The following is a 27,843-nucleotide window of genomic DNA, read 5'->3' on the forward strand; positions in this document are numbered from 1 at the left end:
TGTACTGTTTGTTCCTTTGTGCCGTATAGCTGGAAAGAGGTAAGGAGAATGGCACTGAAACATTCTTTCCTCCCTTCATCCTTTTATGTAACTAGTATTTGAAAACCTCCTTTCTGTAAGATACTGTACTGGGCTCTGGGCTATCTCTGAACAAAAACGCCCAGGTTCTTAGTTGGGGAAACAAAGAGATTCTGTGTTTTTCATTCATTCATTCCACAAATATTTATTAGGACTGGAATATAGTTGGTGGCAAAAACTAAAATTCTTACTCTCATGGACCTCATTATATTTTAGTAAGACAGACATACATTAATTAGACAGTTACACAAATGAATGTTAAATGACAGCTATGTGGAGTCCTATCAAGGAGGGCTCCATAGTATTATGAGAATATGTATTGGGAGGATTTGTTCTCATCAGGAGAGCTAGGGACAGCTTCCTTGAGAAAGTGAAGAGTGAGTTGAGATCTGAAGGCACAGTAAGAACTAAGTAGGCAAAGGCAGTAAGGAAGAGGAAATAGCAGATAAAAAAAATTCCAGTGCTTAGAAGAGGCTTGGAGTATCTGAGGAAGTGAGAGCACAGAGAGCAGATGGGGTGAGGCCGAATGAGGCTGAAGAGGCAGACTGGGGTCAGATCCAGCAGGGCCTCATAGGTCCTTTTAGAGACTTCGGTTCTCATTCTGGACTGTTGTACACAGGGGAAAGGGTAGAAAAGTATTTTTTAAATCTTTATTTTTAAAACACTAGTCTGAATTGTGTGGAGAATAAATGAAGTTGAGCATAAGTGTAAGTGACAAAACGGAATGGCAGTTAGGAGGCTCTAGTGGGAGTCTAGATGAGAGGTGAGGTTAGGGGGTTAGCAAAGATTTTAAATTTCCAGACCTACCCTCACTTCCTATTAAGTGTATTTATCCAAAAAATTGTTTTTGAAGGTCGACTTACCATAAAGGACACAGATGCAACGAAACTAAATTCATTCAAATGAGAAAGGATGATTGAAATAAAAAGGGGTATGAGTAGAATTATACCAGATAGTTATAGGATAAAGATAATGACTGAAATCGAGTATAGAGCTTAACTCTGAACACCTGGAAGCCTAGGCAGAAGAGGAAATAGAATAGGTCATGTAATTATTTAACAAAAAGGAGCATGCTAGTTAAGCAAGGGATATAATCTTTTCCTTATAAACATTTAAGGTACTTTATAATAGAAATGACATTAAACAACCTGGGTAGGTCCAGATTATTGAAACGCAAGACCTCAGCTCTTGAGATTATTGCATTAACCCATTTTTAGTGGTATCACATTGATATTTCAAAAAGTAAAAATTTCAGAAATACACAGAGCTGAACTACATACATGGATTTCTTATTTGACACCTTGCCACAGAGGAGAAGCATAAGATAGTGGAGGAAGTACAAAAACACAGACCTGGCAAGAAACTCGTAATGCAACCCATGGACATGAAGTGAGCCCTTAATATACTTTCTTGAGGACCTTTCCTTTTGCCTTCACAGATACTTGTTTTCTTGCCTGCTTCTGTCGCCATTTAGTTTGTGTCCATAAATGCTTATTCATAGAAAGCATCCTTCCTGCCTTGCAAGATGCATAGTCAGGGACAAAGAATGCCATGCACTGAAGTGGCATCCTTATTTCTCAGCTGTTCACATTCCAAGCAGTAAAACATACTTCCAGAATCAAGAATCTCAAAAAGAAATTATTTCTAATTATTTTATTGAAGTGATCCAGAGTTCCCAGTGACCCTCCTTATGAGTTCTCTGCCCCTGAGGTATATTCTCAGTGCCTTCCCTTTCTAGCTCTGTACTTGGCCAGGAGTTTCAGCTATACTGCCTACTCTCCTAGGGAAATGTGCCCAAAGGCATAGGAGGGTCCCAGGAGAGCCAGAGAAAGCAGTACAATAGAGGACAGTAAGTCAAGTAAGTCCAGATTGTTGGCAGCCAAGACCTCAGCTCTTGAGATAACGGTGTTAACCCATTGTTGATAGTAGATCACACTGGTGTAGACTCCAGGAAAAGATTGACTGCATCCCACTCCCCAGCTTGTCAGTCCTATCTGGATCCATATATTATCAATCTGACATGACAGAGGCCCTCCAGAATCACCCTAAGGAAAAGATAACAAAGGTCATTAACATAGAGAAAAGAGACCAGGTAGAGGAGAGTGGTCACAAGGGGTGGAGTGTTCCCTAGAATGGGGCAGTGGAGCTGTGGAGCCATAAATCTCTGGAGGGAGCTGAACTTCCCACTGCGGTGGAGGAGACATGGAAATTTAGAATCACAGACTTTGAAATTAGCAGAGACCTTAGCTAAATATATCAGTAGTTTTGAAATATTCGTCTGTGATTAAAAAGAAAGAAGAGTTTTTCACTTAAGTTAAATTTATTCAGTTGAATGAACTGTCCTTATTTTTCTATTCTTAGGTTCTTACTGCCTTTTTTAGTGTTAAAATAATCCTTTCTTATATAAAGTAAGTGATAGTAGTTGGTGGTATGATTCAATCTTGCTGTTTCTTTTTGTGACAGCTTTATTGAGATGTAATTCACATACTGTACAATTTACCCATTTAAAGTGTACAGTTCAGTGGTTTTTAGTATATTCAGTGTTGTTCAGCCATCACCACAATCCATTTTTATCACCCCCAAAAGAAACCTCATACCCTTTAGCCATCACCCTCATTACCTCCCATTCCTTCTAGCCCTAGGCCAGCCAGTTATCTGCTTTCTGCCTCTGTGGATTTGCATATTATCAAAATTATGTATAAATGGAATCATGTAATATATAACTTTTTGTGTCTAGCTTCTTTCACTTAGCATACTCTTTTTAAGGTTCATCCATATTATAACATGTATAAGTACTCCATTCCTTATTATGGCTGAATAATATTCCATTAATTGATATACCGTATTTTGTTTACTTAGTCATCAATTGATGGACATTTGGGTTATTTTTACTTTTTGGCTATTATGAATAATGCTGCAATGAACTTTCAAGTACAAATTTTTATATAGATATATGTTATCATTTCTCTTGGGTGAGTATTTAGGAGTAGAATTCCTGGATCAAATTGTATCTCTATACTTAATCTTTTGAGGTTTCCAAAGTGGCTGCACCATTTTACATTCTCACTAGGTGTATAAAGATCCAGTTTCTCCACATTCCTTGTCAAGTCTTACTATTACCTATCTTGATTATAGCCATCCTAGTGGGTGTGAAGTTGTCTCATTGTGATTTCTAAATAATGAATATACAGTACAGATAGGAAGTTTTGGCTGAGAAATAGAAAGATGTGGAGGATGGGGAGGAAATAAAACCCAAGTGGTCATCCTAGAACTAAAAGGTGAAATACATGAAATAAAAATTTTACTAGGTGAACTTAACAGTAAAAGGTAGATTGCAGTTGAAAGAAACAATGATTGTGAATATCAATTAAAGTATCCAATTTGAAAAACAGAAAAAGGTTTTAAAAATAAAATACAGGGTATCAGGGCCCAGTGTGAAAATACCAAAAGGTGTAACTTATAAATTTCCTGTTTCAACAAGAAGAGGAAAAGAGAGAAATGAAGCAGAATAACATTTGAAGAAATTGTGAATGAAAATTTCCGAAGTTTTGATGAAAGGTAAAATAATAGATTAAAGAAAAACTCGGTGAATTCCAAGTGGGATAAAGACAAAGAAAATCACGCCTAGCACATTACCGTCAAACTTGTAACAATCAAATATGAAGGATAATATAATGAAAGCAGCCAGAGCAAAACAACACATCACACTCAGTGGAAGAAGACACAAATGATGGCTGATTTTCCATCAGACAGTTATGATCAGGAGACAATGGAATGGCATCTTTTAAGTGTACAATGAAATGTTTCTTACTTGAAACAATGAGAAGGTTGGCAGTTCTACATTAACCTCTTAATATATTTACAGAAATATACAAGATTGTGAAAACCCAAACACCAGTGGTAAGCATTACTCTAGATCAATAGTTGAAGAGGTTAAATTCATTGATAAAGGTTAAGTGACTTACCCAGGTTAAGACAAGAATTATTGTCAGAACCCTTGTCTCCTGATTTCCAAATTCACTGTTAGTTACAGATGGGAGAAACTGGATCCAAATTAAGATCTCATGTTAAAAAAAATTCAAGAGCAAACCCTAACCTGGCAAGCATCCTTTTTTTGTTTAAGATCACCAGCACAAATCATGCTTTCCTGGATGACCGGCTCTGTTTCTGGCAATAAGAAACCAACTGGATTGTAGATTTTTTCACAAGTCTGGCGTTCAATGATGGGTATTTTTGCTTCCTGAAGGGTGGAAGCGTAATCAGAATCTGTAGAGAGAAATAGGAATGAAAGGAAAAGCAACCTAAAGGTGCAGGGACAACATTCAGTCATGATACACTGAAATCTCTCAATGGGAGTCCAAAAGCAGAATACACTTTCCAATCATGTTGGCTAATGGAAGAGTCTTTTTTTGGGGGGGCGGGGGTAACAGTTAATCTAAAATAATGAGTAGTTCAAATTCTATTTGGGTTTTTCCTAATGTGCCACATGGGGGCTTTCCTAATGTTCTAAATAAAGAGAAATTCTGATACATTTTGGTTAAGATGTGTGTATTTTGAAGTATTCTAACTTTTTCCTTTCCCATTTTTCTGCTCCCAGATCATTTCCTGGCTTACCTTTACTCCATCCTGGGAAAGGGTTGACACAACACTTGAAAAACAGATTAAAAAAAAAATACTAGACTCTTTCCAAACTTTAAATAAGGTTTCTTAACATCTGTTTCAGAGAGGATAGATTGTGTTTAAATTGTGAGTATCTGCTCTTGCAGCTATACTAGACTCTAGGCAGGATATAAGAGTAAATAAACATATAAATAAACATTTTATTTGAAGACTTATAGATAGTATCAATAGATTGATTTGGTTTTGTTGAAAATATTTGCCATAGTAATGTGATGCCGAGAATGTGACTATTCTGGCGTGGGTATACAAAGGCGATATATAAAACAGCCCCTTTCTCCATCCATTCTCACCTTCATTTTTCAGTTTTCCCCATCCAGTCACCCAGCAGAAGTCTGGAACTTTCCACTTCTGTTTGACATTGGGCAAGCAGATGGGCATGATGGAAGAACTGTAGGTGACTCTAGAGAGCAGCCTCAACAAGGCGATGTCTCCAGTGGTACCCTGGTATTTGGGATGGAGGATGATTCGGGACACTTGATGCCTCACACCTGTATTTGAACTGCCTATTTCAGTTGATCCAAGCCACACAGTATATAAGAAAGGAATCCATTTCCTAAGGGGAAGAGAAGGCAGAGAAAGAAAGTGGAGCATGCTTTTGTGCTGAGTCAAAACAAGCTGCCTATGTGTAGCACTAAGCCTTCAGGCAAGAAAGGAGTGTAACAGACTTGAAATTAACTAGGCTGTTTCCAACTTGGCATGGGGTTGGTTTGTCTCCTTTCTCCTTCCTTCCCTCCCTGACCACTCTTTCTTTTGTTGTCCTCTGTTCCTGTGGTCTCCTTTTATATGTCTATGGCCAGAGTTTTGTCCTGTAGTTTTTCTCTGCTTCTCTTATTCACCTCTCTCATTCTTCATAAGTTCAGCCATCAACTATATGCTGAATAGTCATTGTTTTATTTTCCCTTTTGATTTCTGAGCACTAGACCTTTATTTCTAAATAAAAATTAAAGCAAAATATAATCACCAAAGTTTTATATGTGTGTCTGTGTATAATTTAAAATGTCAAGTAATTTAATAAGATTTACAAAAAATAAATAACAGAAGTTCTCTGCCCTACTGCCCTCAATCCATGCTATCCAAAGGCAGTTGCTTTCAACTCTTAGCTCTTTATTTTGGCATTTCCCTAGTATTTTCAAGAAACCTTATATATTGCCGTTATTTTTTTTTTCTTTCAGTTTTAGAATATTGTATTCCTGCTGTGGAAGGTGAGGATTGAACCAACAGTTGCTGACAACCCCCCGCCCCCAGTTCCTTTTCACCATCCTCCTAACCTAGTATAACTTTTTGCTAGATCAGTATTTAATGTGTATGTTCTTGTGACTATGAAAACATGACTCACTACTGGGTTATATTGGGTACTGTAATTAGATTTCATGTAAAACTTTTTGTTTTCTCCTGGAGTTAATAATGTGATCTTACTTTCTTTGTTTTTTTAGTTTTCTTTGTACCTGTCACTAACTAATCATTTGTTCCCCAAACTGTCTGCCGGAGTGTAAATCTCTCAACATGTTGATACCAGTTAGGCATTCTATCAGTACTGTCTTTTTTTTTTTTTCAGCCCACTGCTCTCTAACTCCAATCTTGGCATTTTTCTTTACGATTTTCTTGGGGTTTCTCTTCTATGTTGTATTCTATTTTTTCTGGACCCCATGTTTTCCCTCACTTTGTTTTGGTGAAGCACATTCTCCTGTGGCTTCCTGAGAAAATGTGCATGAGAGGAAATTTTTTTGCTGCTTTGTATATTTGAAGATGTCTTGTTTCTATCCCACACTTTATTGATAGTTTGTAAATACAGGTAGAATTCTAAGTTGGAATTCTCTCAGCATTTTGAAGTTATTACTCTATTTTCTTTGAACTTTCAGTTTGTTATTGAAAAGTCGTGTCACTTTGATTTCTGTATATATGTTATCTATTGTGGCATAACAAGTTACCACAAAGCTTAGAGGCGTAAAGCAACAAACATTTCAGCTTCCGTGGCTCAGGAATCTGGGTGCTTCTGACCAGTCTATAATCAAGGTGGGCTGCAGTGTCATCTCAAGACTTGACTCAGGGAGGGTCTCTTGTGTCCTCAATAGCTGTTTGGCTGTAGACATCAAGTTGACATGGTCCGCTCTGTGACAGCTCACCACATGGTACCTTGCTCTCACAGATTGTGGTTGTGACCCAAAACAGCTTAAGACAAAATTCCCTGACTTTAGGAAGTGATTTGGTGAAAAGTAAGAAAAGCTTCTAATATGATGACTATCTTCGTCATTTTTTTTCTTCCTCTGTGCCCTGTCCCTAGTCCAAGGTAACCTAGGTTTCATTTGTCTGTTGGTTCATTCATGAATTCATTCAAATATTTATTGAGAACGTATCTGTGTGCTAGCCATCAGCCAAAACTCACGTGCTTATGCAGTGTGCTGCTGTCAGTATCCACCTGTCACTGACGAGGGAACCCCCACAGATGTGGGTCCCACCTATTTGCACACTGACCTGCCAAGGCCAGCGCCTGGCAGCAGCGTCCTGGCCACCCACAACACGGCTTGAGTACACGGGTCGTCCACACACTGGAGAAAGAGGAAAGAGACAAATACGGAAGTCTAATCTAATCCTTGTCTTCTCATCATCTCCAAACTCCCATCTATGCCCACAACCTGAGTCCTCCCTAGCTTCCCCACTCCATTCTATTCCAGTTTCAAACCCAGCAGTCTTGGGCCCAAGTGGAGACCACTTACCTGACTGCAGAGACTTCTTTTGGAGAGAAAAGGATAGACAAGACCCTAAGACAAATACACCATATCATTAATATATAATAACACATCTTATATCTAGACTCACTGAACAGAGAGGCTTTTTGCCTATTTAAATTTCTCAGATTGGTATTAAAGGCCAAATTTTTATAAATATCTACACATTAGTGGGAATCTTGATAAATACATAAATACCTTTCTTCTTTGGTGACTTACATGGAATGTAATTGAACTTTTACTTGATGATTCATGGTTGCCATCAGGAATATCAAATGTGTGAGGTTGTAAATACATTAATGCCTTCCCATGATTTTGAGGTTTATAAGCTATTTACTTTTGCTGAGTTTTCTTTAACTAAACTAGCATTTTGCAGTATTTGTGTAGCTTTCTTTTTTGCTAGCAGTCATCTTTTTGCTACTCCTAGCCTACCCTGCCTTTAAGTCATTGTGAGCCAGAAAAATAAATGAACAAACTTATTCCTATAATCATTGAACAGCGTTTGTACTTCCAGTTCCCTCTGCTTAAAATGCTCTTTTCCTAGGTCCTCTTACCTAAATTACTCATCTCCTTCATGTCTTTGCTCAAATAACTTCTTAGTGAAACCTTCCTTGACCACCCTATTTAAAATAATACCTACTGTCCCTGCACCTAGATGCCCCATTCTTGTCACAGTGTTTATTACTTTCCAACCTGCCTTATAATTTGTGTATTTAATATGTGCATTGATTATAAGCCCCACAAGAGCAGGGATCTTTGTTGTGTTTATTGCTTGCTATATCCAAGAGCCTTGGAACACTTGGGGCCTGGCATAGAGGGTCGTCTCAGGACTCTCTCGGGGCGTCGTATTCAAAAGTCACATCCCGTGGGTGAAGCATTGTATTACTCTACATGGTAACTTCTTGAGCCAAAAAACCTATGCCTCTCCCTTCTCCCCTGCCCCCACCCCCACCTCAGGGGCTCACCCAGCAGAAGGGGCAGCAGGAAGAGATAGCCGGCAGGGCCCATTTTCCTGTCCTCAGAGTCAGCACTTCCAGTTCTCTGGACTCAGGCTCCCAGGGAGAGACCTGCTGGGGAGCAGCTGGAGAAGAGGGGCGGGACTGCTTCTCTTAGATCTCCTAGATGGATTCCTTGGCTTCACCCCCCTCCTCTTCTTTGGTCTTCACCCTGCGCCAGGCACTGAAGGGACCAGCCTGAGAAGTGCAGCTGAGGACCCAGGGGGAGGAGCTGGGGCTTGAGGTGCCCCCTGCTGTCCAGGGAGAGCAGGGTGTCTGGAGCTTCTGCCTCCAGAGCCAAGAGGAGGTGGGGAGGGGTGGGTACAGTAGCTGCCTCCCCAAGGCAGGTTGGAGGGCACTGAAAGGAACAGAACCCTTTCTCTAGCAGAGAAACGGAAGAGGGCAAGATTTTTTAAAAGCAAGAAGTGGGAAAGAGCAAAGTAACCTGGCTTATTTTTTCCAATTTTTTTTGTTCTCGTGTTTATTTACAATGTTTAGCCATAGAATATACTGCGAGTCAGATTTTCTGGGAAATAGACTCTATGACAGATTTGTGTGCAAGAAGTTTATTGGGGAGTGGTCTTAGGATCAACCCCTTGAGGGAGGATGGAAGCAGGATAGGGCAGAGAGAGAGCTGATGTAACGTATTTGCAGAAGAGGCCTCAGCCAATCCCACGAGTTGCTCTGAGCTGGGGTGGCCCTTTGAAGATGTCCTCAACTGAGACTAGAAGGCCAGGCCCTTGGACTTCTGAATGACCGGATGAAGGTTCCCTCCATGGAGCAGGCATTGCTTTGGGTGAGGTGGCTTTGGCCGCAGTTCTTGGATTTGGACTTGGCTTTGAACTGTCAGCAGCAGACGCCCCTGGTTGCTAGGGAACTGAAAGCTTCAGTCCTGAAGAGGGGTCTGTGCGGTGCAGCATAGCATCTGCCACAGAATTCTTCTCTGTGCCTTTTATGTTTTCTGTACTAGGTCTGTGGAGGCAGAATTCAGTGAAGTGTTAAAGCATGTTGTTGCTCTCTTGCAGCTTAAAATTTTGGGAAGTTTGAAAGAAACACATGAATAATTTTTAAAAATAATAGAAGACCAGAACCTGTAGCTGTTTTGGTTAAAGTTACTCAGTTCCAACAGAGACTCCCTTAAACTAGCTTAAAGAGGGATTATTTTAAAGATATTGTTATGGGCTGCAACATGTCTCTCCCCACCCCAAATTTGTATGTTGCAGTCCTAACCCCGACTACCTTAGAATGTGACCATATTTAGAGATAGTATCTCTACAGAGGTAATTAAGGTAAAAAGGTCATTAGGTGGGCCTTAATCCAGTATGACTGATGTCCTTACAAGAAGAGGAAGTTTGGACACAGACACATACAGAGGAAGAAGATGGCTATCTACAAGCCAAGGAAATCTAGACAGATCTTTCCCTCACGTCCCTCAGGAGAAATCAACTATGCTGACACCTTGATCTCAGACGTCTCACCTCTAGAACTGGGAGAAAATACAGTTCTGTTTTAAGTCCCCTAGTCTATGAGACTTTGTTATGGCAGCCCTAGCAAACCAATACAGGTATCTGAGGGACAGTAAGGAGAACAGGGTAACAAGGACATCTGGGGCTATCGTAGGACAGACCTGGAGACCAGAGCAGAGACTGGAGCTGGAAGGGGGCTCTGGATCCATGACAGCTTGACAGCGCAGAGCAGGAGTTCTGGATCCCCACTCTGGTCCTCTGCCGTTGGTGTGTTTCAACCACGTTCCACGCCTGTTCATTCTATCCCACTATAAACTACACAAGTTTGTCCTTATTTTCAGTTCAAATTCCCAAGACTTTGAACAGATTACCTTTTATTACCAGGCCATAGGTTCATAGTTGTGGACTAAGGTCTGCAGTTAAGTGCCCTTACGCATCATGAGGATGCAGAAATATGGCCAGCTAAGCAGCAGGGACTGTTGTGGTGGGGTAGATGCCAGATTGGCTGCATCTCAGTAGAGTAAGATGTTTGCCTCTTGCAATACCTTTTTTCAGATTTTAGCAGTGAACACTTGAGAAAAAATAATTCTTCAGCTGCTTGTTTCCTGACTGCCACAACTACGAATTTTTACCTAATTTTTGTTTTTTAGATCTAGCTGTCTTCATTTGTGACGGCTTGACAGGGGCGAAAATCTACTACTATTACAGTTATGTTTGCTCCCCCGTACATTTTTAATGGTTCTTGTTTTATGCATGGCATTTTTGTGTGTGTATGGTTTATACATTCATTCTGGTTATGTGCCTATCACTCACTGTGCTTTTTATCAGTATATAATGATGCTCTTAGTACTTTCCACCTTAATTTTTTTTCTGAAATTAATATTGCAGCCTGCAATTTTGTCCTGTTCATTTAATTGAAGAAAAGATTCCTTATTCATATCATAATTGGTATTTCTTTTTCATATCACAGTTGGTGTTTCTTATTCACATCACACTTGGTATTCCAATTAATTTATTGTATTTATAGGCAATTTTAACTGTTTAGTCAGTTTACTTCAGTATAGCTATTAAAAAAGTCAGACCTCAGTTTGAGATTTGCCTTCAAGTCATGTTTGGAATAAAAGTCGTCATTTTACAGAGATACTAAAGCTCTGAACAGGTCTTTATGTTGATTTATCAAAGGAACAAAAATTTGACCTGACACTCCTCTCCCTCTGAGGGTCCTGTGATTGTCCTAGGCCTTTGGACTTTTATATCCCTGGACAAATCTGAAGTCACTGAACAGTGTTTACATGTTTGTTGAGTTATTCACAGAATTTCTTTTCCTTTTTGTTTAAATGTTTTATAAAAATATATTTTTGATTTTGGCTCCAATTTAGTTGGAAATAAACTTTATTGAAAGTAACTAAGAGACGAGCTCCTTACAGTGAAAATTGGAAGTAAAAGGAAGGAATTAAAGTTATCTTGCTTGTCCTGTCCAAAGTGCAGTTCAGAGTAACAAAATGGATTTAGTAGATAAGGGAAGAATTTCAGCTAATAAATTATTGGTTGGAGTGATAGAATTTGAAAGCAATACATACAGCTCCTCCTGAGATAACTGATTCAGGGAATGATTATCAGTAGTTGAAAGTTTTAGTTGAAAGGTCGATGGAGTGCTCAGGCTGTCACCATTTGAACCCTCTGTTCAATCCTAGCATTATGAAAAGTGGGATAAGGCAGACATGAGCCTGATGTGACATAATAGGAAGGAATATCCAGTGAAGAATTCTTGTCCAAAAAAGTGAAACTGGAATCTCTAAAGCTCCTTCCACTTACAGTAAATACAGAGGATAAAGGAATAAGTTAAATGACAAGACACAGAAGTTAACAGTCAAATCCAGAATGTGAGACATATTATAAAACAACTAACCTGGTTTCTATAATAAGTCAATGGTATGAAGGTACAAAAGGAGGGAAAATCCTCTAGGTGAAAAGACACTTAAGAGACACAAGTGTGTGTGGCCCCTGTTTGGATCCTGATTTAACAAATTAACTCTAAGAAGACTTTTTTTTTTTGCTTATGCAAATTTTTATTATTTATTTAAAAAAAATTTTAGAAATTTTTTTAACATTTTTTATTGAGTTATAGTCATTTTACAATTTTGTGTCAAATTCCAGTGTAGAGCACAATTTTTCAGTTATACATGAACATACATATATATTCATTGTCACATTTTTTTTTTCGCTGTGAGCTACCACAAGATCTTGTATATATTTCCCTGTGCTATACAGTATAATCTTGTTTATCTAATCTACGTTTTGAAATCCCAGTCTGTCCCTTCCCACCCCCCTCCCCCTTGGCAACCACAAGTTTGTATTCTATGTCTATGAGTCTGTTTCTGTTTTGTATTTATGTTCTTTTTTTGTTTTTGTTTTTTTAGATTCCACATATGAGCAATCTCATATGGTATTTTTCTTTCTCTTTTCTGGCTTACTTCACTTAGAAAGGCATTCTCCAGGGACATCCATGTTGCTGCAAATGGCATTATGTTGTCATTTTTATGGCTGAATAATATTCCATTGTATAACTATACCACAGCTTCTTTATCCAGTCATCTGTTGATGGACATTTAGGGTGTCTCCATGTCTTAGCTATTGTAAATAGTGCTGCTATGAACACTGGGGTGAAGGTGTCATTTTGAAGTAGGGTTCCTTCTGAATATATGCCCAGGAGCGGGATTCCTGGGTCATATGTTAAGTCTAATCCTAGTCTTTTGAGGAATCTCCATACTGTTTTCCACAGTGGCTGTACCAACCTGCATTCCCACCAGCAGTGTAGGAGGGTTCCCCTTTCTCCACAGCCTCTCCAGCATTTGTCATTTGTGGACTTTTGAATGATGGCCATTTCTAAGAAGACATTTTGATACAATAAAGGACATAGATGTATTGATATCAAGGAACTGGATATTAGATAGTATGAAGAAATTATTGTTTATCTTGATAAGTGTAATAATGATATTGAGCTATGTAAGAAAATGTCCATTTTTAAAGAGAGAGTTGGAATCTACGAGTCCTCTCTAAATCTAAGCTAATCACTTGTATCATATTGGAGAAACGTACTCCGGTTTTCATTCCACAGCAATTCTTTCATTTTTATGCGGATGACTACATGACCTTAAATAAATCACCTTTCCCATGTGGCCTGTGTTCATCTACTGTTCTGTGAAGGCACTGGAATCAGCTGATGATCTGGAAGATTCTTTACAGATGTAACATTGAATTATGAATTGCTTATCTGTTTATCTGTATTTATTTATCTTTGTCTATTGCTTCCATTATCCCTCTACAAATATTTTCTTGTTTTTGGTTTAGCAATCAGGAAACATGTTGGTTCTGCCATTTTCATGCTTCCTTGCTTCTTCTAAGATAAGGAAGTACCAAGGAGTTGAAAGCAAGAGAGTAGGTGCTTTATAAGATCTTGTGGCAGCTCACAGCGAAAAAAAAAAAAAAGTGACAAAGAATATATATATGTTCATGTATAACTGAAAAATTGTGCTCTACACTGGAATTTGACACAACATTGTAAACTGACTAACTCAATAAAAAAGTTAAATAAAATAAGTTTAAAAAAATAAATAAAAAACACTTCAAAAAAAAAAAAAAGAGTAGGTGCTTAATGTCCACTCTAGAGACTTTCCTGAAGACAGCTCTTAACGGCTTTCTGTTTCTCTCATCATGCTCTGTCTCTAGGCACTAGATTCTCTGTTCCCAGATCATTACCCTGTTATCATTAAAGTTTAATCTTTAAATACCTGTACTGTATGCAGTAACTATTGGTTTGGAAAGTGGCAATGTCGTGGTGTTGGTAAGAGCTTTATTACATGCCATGTGGCTGTTGCCTAGTTACAACCTTTTCATCTCAGCAAAATGGGAATAATAATACCCCACAAAATTTCTCTAAGAATTATATGAGATAGAGGGCAAGTACTTAGCTTAGGTTCGGGCTTTTCAGCACACAATGATAAATAGTAGCTGCTGTTTTATTTTTGTTTCTGTTGAATATCCCAGTTTTAAGTATCAACTTAATTCTGGGCAAATAGGTCATCTTGGTGATAGCTTAGATTGACGTTGGTGGTGCCTGTTGACCAGGATTTGGCATCTTTGGCACTATTGATGTTTTGAGCCAGATGATTCTTTCCTGTGGGGGCTGTCCTGTGCATTGTGGGATGTTAAGCAGCATCTCTGGCCTTAACCTAATAGATGGCAGGAGTACCACCCACACCTAATTGTGACAGTGAAAAATGTTTCCAAACATTGCCAAATGTCCCCTGAGCAGCAGAATCACCTTTGGTTAAGAACGCTGCTGTAGAGTAAGGATTCCACTTTAGGAATGCAATCTTCTCTTGAGCACCCTGAGATTAAAACAGGGACAACAGTAGATATGCAAGTTTTGTAGCTTTTTCTCTGTAGTTCCAGGAAGAGCAAATGGATTCCATTGTTTCTTTTCCAATTCAGTCCATCAGATCAATCTGTTATGTTGGAAAATGAATAACAGTCTCCTAAAGAATAATTGATTTCTCCAGCACATATGCAGCAGTCCCTGGCCTTTGCCTTTTCTGTCACCTTGCAGCAGTGTCGATTGCCTATGCCTCCATTAAAAGATCCAGTCTAGTCTTAGTTCTTGAACTTGGACAAGAAATTTTTAGTTCAGCTTTAGTTCCACTAACCAGTATGTCCCGGAACTAGTCTGTATACTTGCCATCTATTATGCAAGGCCGAGGCCTGAACAGCCTTTCAGAGACCGCCTTCCTCTTCCCGCTCTTTGCCTTACTGGCCAATCTATAGTTTCCCTTGTCCACACTCACCTTCTCCACAGGGAGTGATCCTGCCCTGAGCTCCGTCGTACTTGCCTGGGGTCCAACTGCCCTTTAACTAGTCCCCCTTTGTAAGAGTTGGTCCTGTTCTTTTGATCAGTAAAATAAAATGTTTTTATGTGTATTCACTTGTGCTCATACTAAATGAATTCTTGCTTTCAGTTTTGACAGCCTGGCTTTCTATAGTCTATTGCTCTCATTTTGTTATTCAGAAAATAAGATTTGATACTTTCTGTTTGCAAGACACCAAAACAGGTGCTATTAGAAGATCATGAAGATGTCTAGGACAGCAATTTCTCTTTTCAAGGCTGGTCTTACCTATTCAGAAGAAGTAAAGCTGTGTGCACCCAAATAATTACAAATGGAAATTGAACTATAAGAGGTACAAATAACTAGAACCAAGGGGCAGATGTGATTTTGGCATTTTATAAGGAAGACCTTTATTAGCACTTTCTAACAGTAAGTGGGGGTAATTTGGTGTAGTGGAAAGAGAGAAATCTTTTGAGTCAGGCAATCCTGGATAAATCTGTTTAATATTAGCAGTGTGATCTTAGGCAAGTTACTTAAGCTCTCTGATCCTCAGTTGTGTGTGTGTGTGTGTGTGTGTTTTAATTGTAAAAGTAGGATAAATAGTACCTTCTTGAGTTGTTAGGGCGAAATAGGATAATTTTTAAAGTGACCAGAATAGTAACTGATATAGAGAAGGCATAAAGTAAATACAAATTCCTGCCCTAGTTAGAAGTGAGATAAAGATATCATGGCACCCAAAGAATCCACTTAGGCAGGCCTGTTAATTTGGCTCAAGTTATCTCACTCTAGGCTCTGGACTCTTAGCTTTTTAGCTTCTGAAATTCTTGTTAGAACACCTAGAAAAGATCAAAGTCAAGAGACTTACTCACTGAAACTTAAGAACTTGTGTATGAATGAGAATGTTCATTTGCAGTAAGGACTCTTCATTTTTGTCATTTGGAATTTTCATTTTTCCCAACCAGGGCACATCTTGATATTGAGTAGGGAGACCAAATTAGTATGTGGGTGGGTAGGGGGGTGGTTTGAAGAGTCTTGGGATCAGAATGAGTGGAAGAGGCTTGATACCATAAGCATTTCACTCACTAGGATGAACTATCACTTCTTTGCAAAGACTGAGTGAAAGAGCACTCCTCCATAACAGAACATGTTTTTCTAAATAAATCCAAACTTACATTCACCAGACTCAGAGTCTCTCCCTTCAGGGCCTAGGGTCTGATGAACACAGAGTTATCTGGCTTTTGCTTTCTTAGGTTCCATGCGAACCATTCCCCTTCCTAATACTGATTTTCTTCAATTAGTGCCAAATGCTGTTGATTATATTGAAGCTTTCCCAGTTATGATATCATTCCTGGTATGCTGCTTTGAGATTATACCCAAAGCTTCAAGGTTAGCTTTTTTTTAAAATTTATTTATTTTAATTCTTTTTTTTTTTTTTTTGGTGGGGGAGGGAGGTAATTAGGTTCATTTATTTATTTATTTTAGAAGAGGTACTGGGGATTGAACCCAGGACCTCATGCATGCTAAGCATGTGCTCTATCACTTGAGCTATAGCTTCCCCCTGAGTTTAGTTTATTTCTAAAACACATAAGGCATGTATCTGCTGACATTTTGGGGGTCCTTTCTACAGAAAGTGATCTCATTCCATCTGACCCTTTATGTATATGTTTTACTTGTTAAGTTTCAGTTTTAGAGGATTCTGGTGGGCAAATTGTGGGACAGTGCTGTGTAGTGGAATTAGTTCCCATTCCCCCAGTACCAAAAGTTAGTTAGTTAATTGGTTGGTTAGTTTTCCAGGGCTGCTATATTAAGAAGTATAAGATCATCCATCAAGTCTGTGAAACAAGCAAACTTATGTCTTGAGCTGAGAGTATATCAAATAACTTGTAAGGTACCTTCCAACTATTTTATTTTATGATTCTAAAACCTGCTTTTGTCTCTTTGTTGGATTTCTTGGCTTTGGTATCTAGATCCATCTTCTTTGTTCATATTCTTTTATCATTTTGCACTTACTTAGCATCTCACATGTTTAATGGGTTTATCTTTTCTTTTTTGCTTGCAATTCTGTAGTGTTGTCATCTAAAAAAAAATTCTCAGGAGACCTTGTTAACATGAACCTTATTCCTTTGAGAATAAATTGTAATCGTTCTTTGAATCCTGCTTATACTTTGTATAATTTTTGCATTTGGGGAATTAATTTTTTTCAAAGTTCTTATTACTATTTTCTTCATATGTATGGAAAGCTTTTTAATGGTCCAGATTTAATTTACTTATTTTTATGTAATTATTTTATCTTTGCAGTTATTAATGAAAAATTTCATTTTCAAATAATGATTTTATTGGTATTTAATGAAATTTGAGCAAAAGATACTCAATTTGTTGTTGTTCATTCCACCTTCTTGCCAAAACTCCTTCTAATCATTTTTCACTGTTATTTGTCAAGCAATACAGAGCATCTTGCATAATTTTAATCAGTATCTTATGAAATCCATAAATTAACTCAGTGCTGGCCAGTGTCGGATCCCGTGTGCTTAACTGCTCTTTATATACCACAGGCTCAGAAAAAGGATAGGATAAATCAGCCACGCATATGAGACATGTTCCTAGATTCCTCTCTGGTCACAGGATATTGCAAATTGGAAATCTCTCTGATAAACACCTTCCCTAACCCCAGTACACCTATGAGCACAACCATGAAGTGCTCTCAGTGGGTGGGGTGAACAGGAGACTCAGAAGGTTTTCTCCCCCAATACCTCTGCTTTAACTCCCCCATGCCTCTGCTTAATCCATGACTGCTAAACACAGTCAGTTTTAGCCTCCCAGCTCCTCAATCCAGACCCTTCCCATATTCCACTTATAGAAGGCAGCCTTTAGGATGTCCCCAGTGATTCTTGCCTTCTGATATTCACAGCCTGTCAGCTTACTTCTAAAGAACAGAATACAGCAGAAGGAATGAGATGTCTGTTTAAGATTAATCTGGTTATAAAAAGACTATAGTTTCCATTTGGGGTGTTCTCTCTCACTTTATCGTGAACCACTCACTCTGGGTGAAGCCAGCTGCCCTGAGGCAGCCCTGCAGAGAGGCCTGTGTGAGTGAGCTTGAAGCAGATCCTTTTCTCGTTGAGCTTTAAGATGACTGTGGTTCACAGCAGCAGCTTCTTGAAAGACCCTGGGCCGGAACTGCCTGGCTAAGCCCTCCCTAATTACTGACCCACAGACACTGAGCAAGAGTGTGTGTCTGTTGTTTTCAGCTGTTAAGTTTTGGGATGATTTGTTATACAGCAGTAGATAACTAACACACTGCTCTAGGCTCCTCTTGTCTGATGTGCTTCAACTAAAACCTTCTAATCTGCTGAGTCCCTGCGTTTTCTTCAGAACCTAGTCTAGTCCCAGATTGGATGGTTTTCGTCTTGAATTCAGTCAAAGGCAAACTAATGACTCTCTCTCTGGACCCTAGCTGCTGCTTCTTTAGAATGTGAGGGGTTGATTGGGTCAGGTGATTTCCAGATACCTTTCAAGCCTGAAGTTCTTTGCTTCTGTATTTCCCCAAGTCCTGACTCCCGTTTCATCAAAAGAATGAATATGAGAAATAAGTTAGAATCAACCAAACTTTATTCACACCAGGGACCTTACTCTCCACGTTGACCTGCAGGAGAAAAGGCAACAAGCAGATTCGGCTCCTGGAGGCTGTGCCTAGAGGTAGCTGAGCTGCATCTGTCTTGCTGAATTGTCACAATCTCTCTTCAAAATCCTCAGCTTCTAGAATTTCCCTCATTCTCAGTTGCCACGTCACCCTGGCCACACTGACCTTAGCCAGTTAGCACAGCCCCAGGAAAATGAGAGGCAGAAGCATAACAGGGACGAGCCCGGAGAAGTCCGGACGGGGGGTAGCAGAAAGGTCAGAATGTGAGATGGCTGACTTCTCAATCCAGGATTTGTAGAAACTGATGTTTGTATACACTCCAGGCTCATTGGTCCTGATGCAGTATGATCCCCAACTCGCCACACCTGCAAGGACGCAGAAATCCTCCACTTTACACATCAGGAGATCTCCTCTCCTGCCCTGGGGGAGAGAGGAAAGATGGCTGGACCATGCATGGGGCAAAGGGAAAGACTCCAATAGTTTAGGCAAGAACTGTGGAGTTAGGACCACTCCTGGGTTCTCTGAAGCTGTGAGACCTGGAGGAAGCACACTGGAGAAGGGAAGGGCTCTGAAAAGTGCCTATAGGATGGATTCTTACTATACACCGATCCATCTGCCCCACTGGGAGCCTGGAGCAGATCATGGCTTCACTGATGGGTTTGACTCCATGCAGCAAGCTTTCTTTCTGATAATATTTACTGTATGTCTGGAGATCAAGGAGGGGCACTTTTAGCTCCTTCAGGGTATAAGATGGTTTCATAGCGGTAAGGTCAAAAAGAATCAAAGCTGTCTTTAAAAATTAGGAAGCCATTTTCAGCTACAGATACAGATTTCATGCCTTTGTTTTTCAGGGATAGCTCTAATTTCAGATATTCTGCTCCCATGATAGACAGCATTCTTATTTCTAGTTTGGCAAATAGTCTAAAGGCTGAGTTCCCTGAGTCTGAACAAGACTGAGGGCAGTTGCTCCTGCTCAGAAACCACAAATAACAGAAGAATCTTTTGACTCAGGAAAATCTAAATAATGAAAGATACAGGGTTAAGTTGTTTGGCTTTGGAACATATTTTTGTGTGCCATAGAACATAAAAAGTTGGATCTGATATACTGAAAAGAGTCAAGTCTGTTGATACAAGAAGCCCTATTCTCCTAGTCTGACTCAGGACCTGCTGAGCGGTCTCTTTCCTGGATCCGTCTACACATCTGCTTCTGTTCACCTACTCACATGCTCTATCCCAGTGTGGAGGGAGGACTGAGAACTCGCCTCTCTCTCAGTGCATTAAGCTGTCCTTTTCACTTTTAAGGTCTTAGTAGTATTGCAAAATAAGAGCAAAAGCAGATATAAATAAGCAAAGATCATAGCAGAAATATGAAGGAGGCAAAGGGAGGCTGCAGGGTCAAGGAGAACCACGTCTGGTGCTTGGGGTGGGATGGAGAGTAGAGGGTGGGAATGTCAGTAGAGGAAGCTCAGAAAATCTACTTATCCTCACAGTGGGATACCCCAGCATTGCCCCGTCCAGTCACCCAGCACGAGTTCTTCAGCTGGACAGCAGATGATGGGAGGCAGATGGGCAAGACAACAGGGCTGAAAGAAACTGGAGGGGCCAGTTCCACCACAGTGATTGTACTCCATGTGCTTCCCGGGAAGTCAGGGTAGGGAATAATCCTGGATGATTATTGGGATCATCGTTGTTTTGGAGGCTTGGTGACCAAAGATCTGGAGCGGCCCCACCAACACATTGTATTTTCTGGTATCCTTGGACCTGAGAAGAAGAGGAGCAGAACAGGTACCATGGGTTTCTTGTGGCTCTGCCATGGAGTGTCACAGCGGAGCCCATGGTTCTGGTGGAGGCATTTCTCCTCTAGCTCTTCCTAAGCACTTGTTCCTCTTGTAAGTCCTGAGCATCTCCTGACAATATAAATGAGACTCAGACATGATCTGGCCCTCATAGGGTGTCTGGTCTTAAGAACCAAGTGTGTGTGTGTGTGTGTGTGTGTGTGTGTGTGTGTGAGAGAGAGAGAGAGTGTGACAGACAGACAGAGAGGGAGGAAGGGAGAGACAACACACAAGTCAACAAGTAAAAAGTTTTAAATTGTGATGAATTTTATGAAGAAAACAAACAGGATTTTAAAGTAGAGAGTAAAAGATTGGAGGAGAACCTATAAATTGGTGATCAGGGAAAGTTTCGTTGAAGAGGTAACTTTTCAACTGAGTCCCACAAGGTAGGAGTCAGCTGTGAGAAGAGCTATAAGGAAAAGCATTGCAGAAGGAATAGCATATGCAAAGGCACTGAGGATAAGAAAGAGCTTTCTAGGAGTTAAATAAACCTGGAGTAGAATGGCATGATGTTGGAAAAATGAGCAGATATTTGTCAGCTTGTGACTTACAGGTTTTATTCTAGGTGCTTCAGCAGCAACTGGAGGATTTGAAGGAAGGAATGACATGATCTTACCTCTGACTTTGTTGTGTGTGTGAAGGTATTGCAGTGGTCCAGGACAGTTATGCTAGAGTCAATATATATTTTGGAAGTAAAACCAAAGAATTGGTGTGTGCAGTGCATATGGATGGTGAGAGAAAGTGAGGCTTCATATTTCTGGCTTGAGCAACTGGCTATGTTATTGAGTGAGATGGGAAGAGAGGAAGAGAATTAGGCTTGGGGATATTGGTGGTGGTAAAATTGTAGTTCTCTTTTGATCACATTATCTTTGAGATACCAGTGAAACATCCAAATGGAAATGCATCAGAACTAGAGTTTGGGACTAGTGATGTAAACGTGGACGTTATCAGTATATATATGATGTTTTAAATCATGAGAATGGATGAGGCCACCCTGGGAAAGGGAAGAGGGCTCAGGACTGTGTATCTGGAGTGATACGAAGATGTGGGCATGCTGTAAAGGGAGCGGCCCTCCCTGAGGAATGTCTCCTTGCATAGAGACTTCTTTTAGGCACTCATTTCAGTCAAGATGACTGTCAAATATGAAGCTACCTGAAGTCTTAAAAGTAGTTGAACTGAGAATCAGGCAGGAAACATTTGGACCCTCTTCTTTTTTTGTTGTTGTTTTGTTTCATTTTGTTTTGGGAGGGAGGTGGTTAGGTTTGTTTGTTTGTTTGTTTGTTTGTTTTTAGGGGAGGTACTAGGGATTGAACCCAGGACCTTGTGTATGCTAAGCATGCATTCTAGAGCTTGAGCTATACCCTCTCCGCTTGGACCCACTTCTAAGTCACAGCATACTTATCTGGCACTGCAAGATAAACTCTTTGACCTTAGCCTAGGGGCTCAGGTCACCTGATGCCCATGATGGGTCTCCCCCAAGCAAGGCCAGCACTCACCGGAAGCAGCTTGCGGCGGTCAACACCCACCGCTGTGAGATGAGGCTGGCCGCACAGATGTGAAACGAGCCCTTGCAGATGCTGACCTGCCAGGGCCACTGCCCCACGTTGGCCTCCATGCCTGAGGCAATGCCAGGTAAGACCGTGGACCGCCCACAGACTGCCAGCAAAGAGGAGAAAGGCGTGGGAGACCTGCCCCAGAGACCTGCGCCCTGCCCCCTGCCCCCTCCCTGGCCACTTCCTGCACAGGTGTCCTCTCAGCTCTCCTCCTTGGCTCCAGTTCCCTTCCCTTGGTCCACCCAGGGATGCTGGCCCTGGATGGGGCGCCTTACTTGACTCACGAGGTTCTCTGGTTCCTCCTCATCTGTGTCTAGGGAGAGGAAAGGGAGATTGTGGGGGATACCACGACGGTTCTTATTCCAAGGCGGCCCCCCCCGGCCCTATGCAGCGCCCCCGGGGCTCCTGAGCTCCAAGAGCTCACCTGAGATCCCCAACAGAATGGGCAGCAGGAAGACACAGCCAGCAGGGCCCATGGTTCTGTCCTCAGAGTCAGCACCTCCTGCTCTCTGGACTCAGGCTTTCAGGGAAAGGCTGGCTGGAGAGCAGCCTGAGAAGAGGGGCGGGACAGCGTCTCCTTCTAGATGGATTCCTCAGCTCCACCCCCTCCTTTCCTCTGGTCCTCACCCTGGCCAGACCCGATACCGAAGGGTGCAGCTGCAGGACCCAGGGGGAGGAGCTAGGGCCTGAGGCGCCCCCTGCTGCCCAGGCAGAGCACGGTGCCTGGGGTTCCTGCTGGGGGGTGGAGGGGGGAGGAGCGGGGCAGGGGGGTGGGGAAGAGGCGCGGTTGGGGGTGGGCCCTGGAAGGAGCAGGGCTCTCTCAGTGCACTGTGACCCTGGCGTCGGGTGGGGGCAGGCTCCTAGAACCTCCCTCTGCCCTATCTGCCACATCTCAGGGGCCTATTCTAGTTGCTCCTGTCTACTTCTTCACTGGCCGTGGGTGAACCAGTCGGGGCAGGTCCCTAAGCTTGGATCCCCAAGGGCCGTGCAGAGGGCTGCCCCAAGTCCTTGGCCTCTAGAACAGCTACAGGACTGACAAGATAAAAAAGAGGAAAGAAGCCAGCTAGTTAGCTGACCAATATGTTCTGCTTTCTCGCTTTCTCTTTTTTGCTTTAATCTCCACCTGTTAAAATTTGTTCTTTGCCTTCCTAAGTCAGCACATACTTACTGGATCATTATTGTGTACAAGCTATTGTGCTAAACGTGGAGCAAGATCTATAAAGGAGCATGAATCATGAGGCGAGAGGGGTGCCTTCCTCCGAGGAGTTGACAGTCTAGCCTGAGAGAGGCAGAGGGAGGAAGGAACTCCCTGCAGAGGTGTTGATTTGTAATTGGTATTGTGGTCCTTAAAACAGGAGGGCTGGGTGGCTCTGAAAGCCGAATGTGGAGCCCTAGGTGCTGGTCCAAGATGTGGAGCCTCATTCCTGGCACCCCTACAGACTAGCTTTGAGAACTTTTTAACTTAGATGAGGCACATAACCTAAATGCTGAGCAAACGTTGTTGCTATTTTAAAAAACATGGCAGTGATGAAATAGTTCTGGAGACTCTTTAATGTTCCATGCCTGTTGTTTGGCACAGGCGGACATCATGGGTACAATAAAAATGAACAGGATTAGAAGGCCTGTAGAAATAAAGGGGAGATTATATACCCAGAAATCGAGAATGGGATTATTATAATTATTCAAATCAAGAATTAATTTAACTTAAAGCTTTCAAGAGACCACAACACCAAAAAAGAAAAAAGGAAGGAAGATGAGCTGCATACATAGCTCACGTCTTCTGATCATAAGAACCATATGCTTTTGTCAGGAGAGAACTTTTTTCCCCTTGGCAGTTAATTCAATGAGTTTGTTACAATACTGTTAAAAGCACATTACGTAACATAATAAGTGGTTTTATAGAGGACTCAGCAACATTTCTTGCTTTTTATATTATCTCTCACTAAATGGTGATACCATCATTTAAAATCATGATTAAGTCATTTCTGTGAAGAACTAAACTAACTTAAAAGAAGTATTTGTATTTCTTGTTATGTAACTTGAAATAAAAGAATTTACAGAAAATACCTCTTTTCTCTCTTAAATACCACTCTTTCCATCTGTGCTTCGGTGGGGTCTACATTCTCTGGATGCCCTTTGGACTGTCTTGACATTTTATTGACATTTTATGTCCTGATGAAGGAGACTGGCTTGTCTTGCCGCCTCTATGAGACCCCATCTCACTTTTGTCTGGTTATTGGCTGTAAGACAGACAATTCCAGAGCTAAATAAAAGTACCAAAGATCTCAAAGATATCAAGACTCTTCTCTCCCTATTTAGAAGAGAATGGATAAGGTCTCAGAATAGAAACAAAGATAATTATACCCATAAGGCCCAAAAGTTAGATACTAGTATTAAGATACTAATGTGTATAATTAATAATGTAGACAATTACAAACTCTAGACAGGGAATGACAGTTTAAAATTTGTTAGAATTCAAGTTTTTAGTTTACAAAGAGAACAAACCAGGGTCTATAAATGTTAAATTGATTCTAAACAGTTCAAAGTGACCAGTTAGAGAAGCTTGACAGTATAACATTTTCATCCACATGGTGACTCTGTGAGGGAAGCATGTTTTTATTTCTATTTTATTAGTGAAGAAACTGAGGACCTTGGAGGTTAAATAACTAGTTGTATCATACTGTTCACTAGCAAAGCTAGGGGTTGCTTCTATTTCCCAGTCTAGTAATCAGATTTAAACTTAGATTTTCTGATTTGTTGTCTAGTAATCTTTGCCTCCATGCTCCAGCAGCCTCCCAAGTCCAGGAGACATCACTCATTTATTCAGCAATCCTACTTTCAGTGCCCATGCCAGGCACTGTTCTAACAGAGGAGTGACAGTGTAGAAAAAGCCCTGTCATCAGGAAGTTTATATTCTAGTTTTAGGTCAGATCATGACTAGTTCTTTGGAGAAGAATAAAACAGTACAGGGATGCTGGGGTCGGGCATAACTTTTAAATAGAATGGTCAGGGAAGGCATCACTAAGGGGGTTTTTGAGCAGATATCTGAGGAAAGAGACGCGATGAGTCAGGTGGTTAACTGAGGGAAAAGGGTTGAAGCACAGAGGATAGCTTACAAAGTCCCTGAGTAGGAGTGTGTTTGGGACATTTAAGAAACGCAGAAACTAGAGCAGAGTGGGAAAGGGGCTCCAGCCATAGGAAATGAGGTCAGGCAGGGAACGGGCCCTCGTAGGCTATTTTGAGGTCTTTGGTTTCTATTCTTAGTAGAATGGCAAGATTTTGATCTGACTTTAAAAGTTTTAATGGATCCCACTGGCTATGGGTTGAGAATGGTCAGGGAGAGATTAGTCAGAAAACTATCATAATAATTTGGGTAGGAGGTGATGGTGGCTTTGGACCAAGGCCATGGAGATAGAAGTGGTAAGAAGTGGCAGATTCTGGTTGCATTTTGAAGGCAGAGCCAGTGGTACCTGCTGATGAATTGGTTGTGGGTAGGAGTCAAAAGTGACTCTTAAGATTTCTGGCCTGAGCCACCAAAAGTGTATCCATTTACTGAGATGGGGCACATGGTAGGAGGAGCAGGTTTTTGAGGTAGATAAGAAGTTCATTCACAGGCATTCTAAGTTTAAGATACCCGATAAATGTCCAACTGGAGATGTCCATGAGGCAGTTGAATATATGATTCTGGAATCAGGAGATTGCCACAAACTGAAGGGCTAGATCAGGGTGTTGTCAGAATGTCATAGTATTCAAAGCCAAGGGATGAGATAAGGTTCCCTAGGGAGTGAGCATAAATAAAACCTTCTGCGAGTTTTAAGGATTTATCACATAAAAGTTTAGATGAGATAAGCAAAAACCAGTGAGAGACTGAGAAGATGTCAATGAGCAAAGCAGAGAACTGTAATATTCTGGAAGCCAGGTAGAGAAAGTGTTTCAAGGAGGAAGAAGTGATTGGCTGCCAAATGCTGCAAACAATGAAGAACTGACCATAGGATTCAGCATCACAGAATGGAGTCAAGAGAAAGAGAAGAACAATTGTAGACAACAAGTGTAGGCAATTTTTAAGAGTAGCTTTGCTGTTAAAGGAAGTAGAGAAATAGCTGGTGGAAGAGCCTGGGTGGTGCAGAGTTTTTAGTTTTTGTTGTTTTGTTTTAAGATGAGGGAGGTTACATCATGTTTGTGTGCTGATGGGATTACCCAGAAAGAAGGGAGAAATTGGTGATATGGGAGAGAATGTGGGAGAAGTGCTGAAGTGGTGTCCTTGACAGACAGGAGGGGACTGAGCCCAACTCACTAGTTGGGGATGAGGATCCTTAGATTGGAGCACAGACAGGCCTTTCCTACAAGGGTGAAAGCAAGTATGTGGGCACAGATGCCGGTTGGTGGGAGATGTGGTGATGGAAGTTCTCTGCCGATGGTTTTCATTTACTCAGTGAACTAGGTAAGAAGTCATCTATTAAGTATGGGAAGGGAAGTGTTGAGGACTTAAGAAGAAGGAATGAACTAAGTGTGGGAGATGAACGGCCCAGAGAAATAATAGTGTGACTGCTGGGCACAGAAGTTATCCACTTGATTTTAAGTGAAATTGGCATAGTTGTGTGTTCACAAGCAGCGTTAAACAACATGGTGGAGGCACAGAGAGGGTAGAAAGTGGCCTGTAACCACGTTGAGGATTTCTGAGGTGTGCGTAATGAGGGGGGAGGGGGCAAGGGACTGATTATAATGATAAATCATGGACTTAATCTGGAAAGGAAGGAATGGGGCGGGGAGTGTAGAGAGTAAAGCAAGGTAAAAATCAGTGAATTATAAATCCTAATGGGGTTGAAAAATATTGGAATTGGCATTCTTCCTAGAAGGAGTGTATGAGAGATATTTGTGCTAGGAAGGTGAGGTGCTTAAAAGTGAGATCATGGAGAGGGTGCAGTTATTGGTGATCCCAAGGCTAGGGAGGTCCACAGAAGTAGCACCTGAGGCCGAGGAAGGATCATTTAGTCCTGAAAGCAGATTATGGTGGAACGGTCCTAAATATTAGGCTTCTCAGGGGCACGCAGAGGTCTGTGGCTCTCCTTTCTTTCACTCTTCCCTGAGTCCTTAAGAGTGAGGACCAGGACCCTGGCTGGAGGGCCACTTGAGGCTGGAACGTATCCATTGGTCAGCAGGCTTTGTTGAGTGATCTTCAGCTGGTGATTAATCTAATTGAACCACTGTTTTTTTCAGCTACAGTTTTCCATTTGGTTCACAAAACCCTTGTGGGAGACGGTGTAAGGTCTAGGGCACATGTGACCAGAGCAGAGCGCCCTTTCTTTCCAGGCAGGCAGATGGGAAGAAATTTAGAATTAATAGTTGTTATTAAAATATTAATAGGCCTGGTTCCCTCCTCGCTGCGTGCTGGATATAATGTATGGTTGTTTTTTCTTTACCATTATTGAAAATTTAAACAGGAAAGTGTATAAAGTAAAATAGAAAGTTCTTTTCTCATTTTTCTACTTCTAGCAACTTATGGGTTGTTTTTGAGCATTATTCCAGGTCTCACTTCCTGTCTTTCCCTTTCTTTCTGCCTATACATATGTAGTTGTGTGGGGTTCGTATATACATATCTGTGCATATGTATATTACAGAAAAAAGTGGAAGTATTCTATATGCAACTTAACTTCTCCTACTCAAACTTTTCCTACTCCCATGCCAGTATATACCAATCTGATGACTTTTTTTTAGAACAGCTGCATAGCAGTACACAGTACAGAAGTAACATAACTTTAAAATCATGCCCCACAAAAAAATCATGGCCATGTTGATGGACACTTAGGTTTTCTTTATTTTTTGCTATTATAAATTATACTAATATATATGTATATTCTTTACCACTCTTCTTGTGTACTTGTACAATTGCTGTGACATGAATTGATCTGATGTGGAATTACTGAAGGAAAGACAGTGTGTTTTACCATCTGTCACAGTCTCTGTTTCAGAGACAGCTTTGAGAAAGT

General features: G+C 40.9%; 2 protein-coding genes across 11 annotated transcripts in view; one reads left to right on the forward strand and one right to left on the reverse strand.

The window, feature by feature from the left end:
• The window catches only part of SH3D19 (SH3 domain containing 19), a 163,578-nt gene that overhangs the window by 29,149 nt on the left and 106,586 nt on the right, over positions 1-27,843 (forward strand). The gene's annotated exons all lie outside the window — the stretch shown is intronic.
• PRSS48 (serine protease 48) lies at positions 1,851-22,332 on the reverse strand. Its single transcript, XM_072972411.1, has 5 exons — positions 22,281-22,332; positions 7,142-7,304; positions 5,049-5,311; positions 4,175-4,344; positions 1,851-2,123 (listed from the first exon to the last, which is right to left on the reverse strand). Exons 1-5 carry the CDS (start codon positions 22,330-22,332, stop codon positions 1,851-1,853), a joined length of 921 nt encoding a protein of 306 aa, XP_072828512.1.

This window comes from Vicugna pacos, chromosome 2, assembly GCF_048564905.1.
Source record: "Vicugna pacos chromosome 2, VicPac4, whole genome shotgun sequence".
Taxonomy (NCBI): domain Eukaryota; kingdom Metazoa; phylum Chordata; class Mammalia; order Artiodactyla; family Camelidae; genus Vicugna; species Vicugna pacos.

Coding starts and splice junctions, on each gene's coding strand:
- PRSS48 (XM_072972411.1), bottom strand. CDS start 22,332: ATGGGCCCTGCTGGCTGTGTCTTCCTGCTGCCCATTCTGTTGGGGATC. Junction 7,305..22,280: donor CATTCTGTTGGGGATCTCAG/GTGAGCTCTTGG, acceptor CTCTTTCTCCAG/TGTGTGGACGACCCGTGTAC. Junction 5,312..7,141: donor GCAGCACACTGCATAAGCAC/GTGAGTTTTGGC, acceptor TCTTCCCCTTAG/GAAATGGATTCCTTTCTTAT.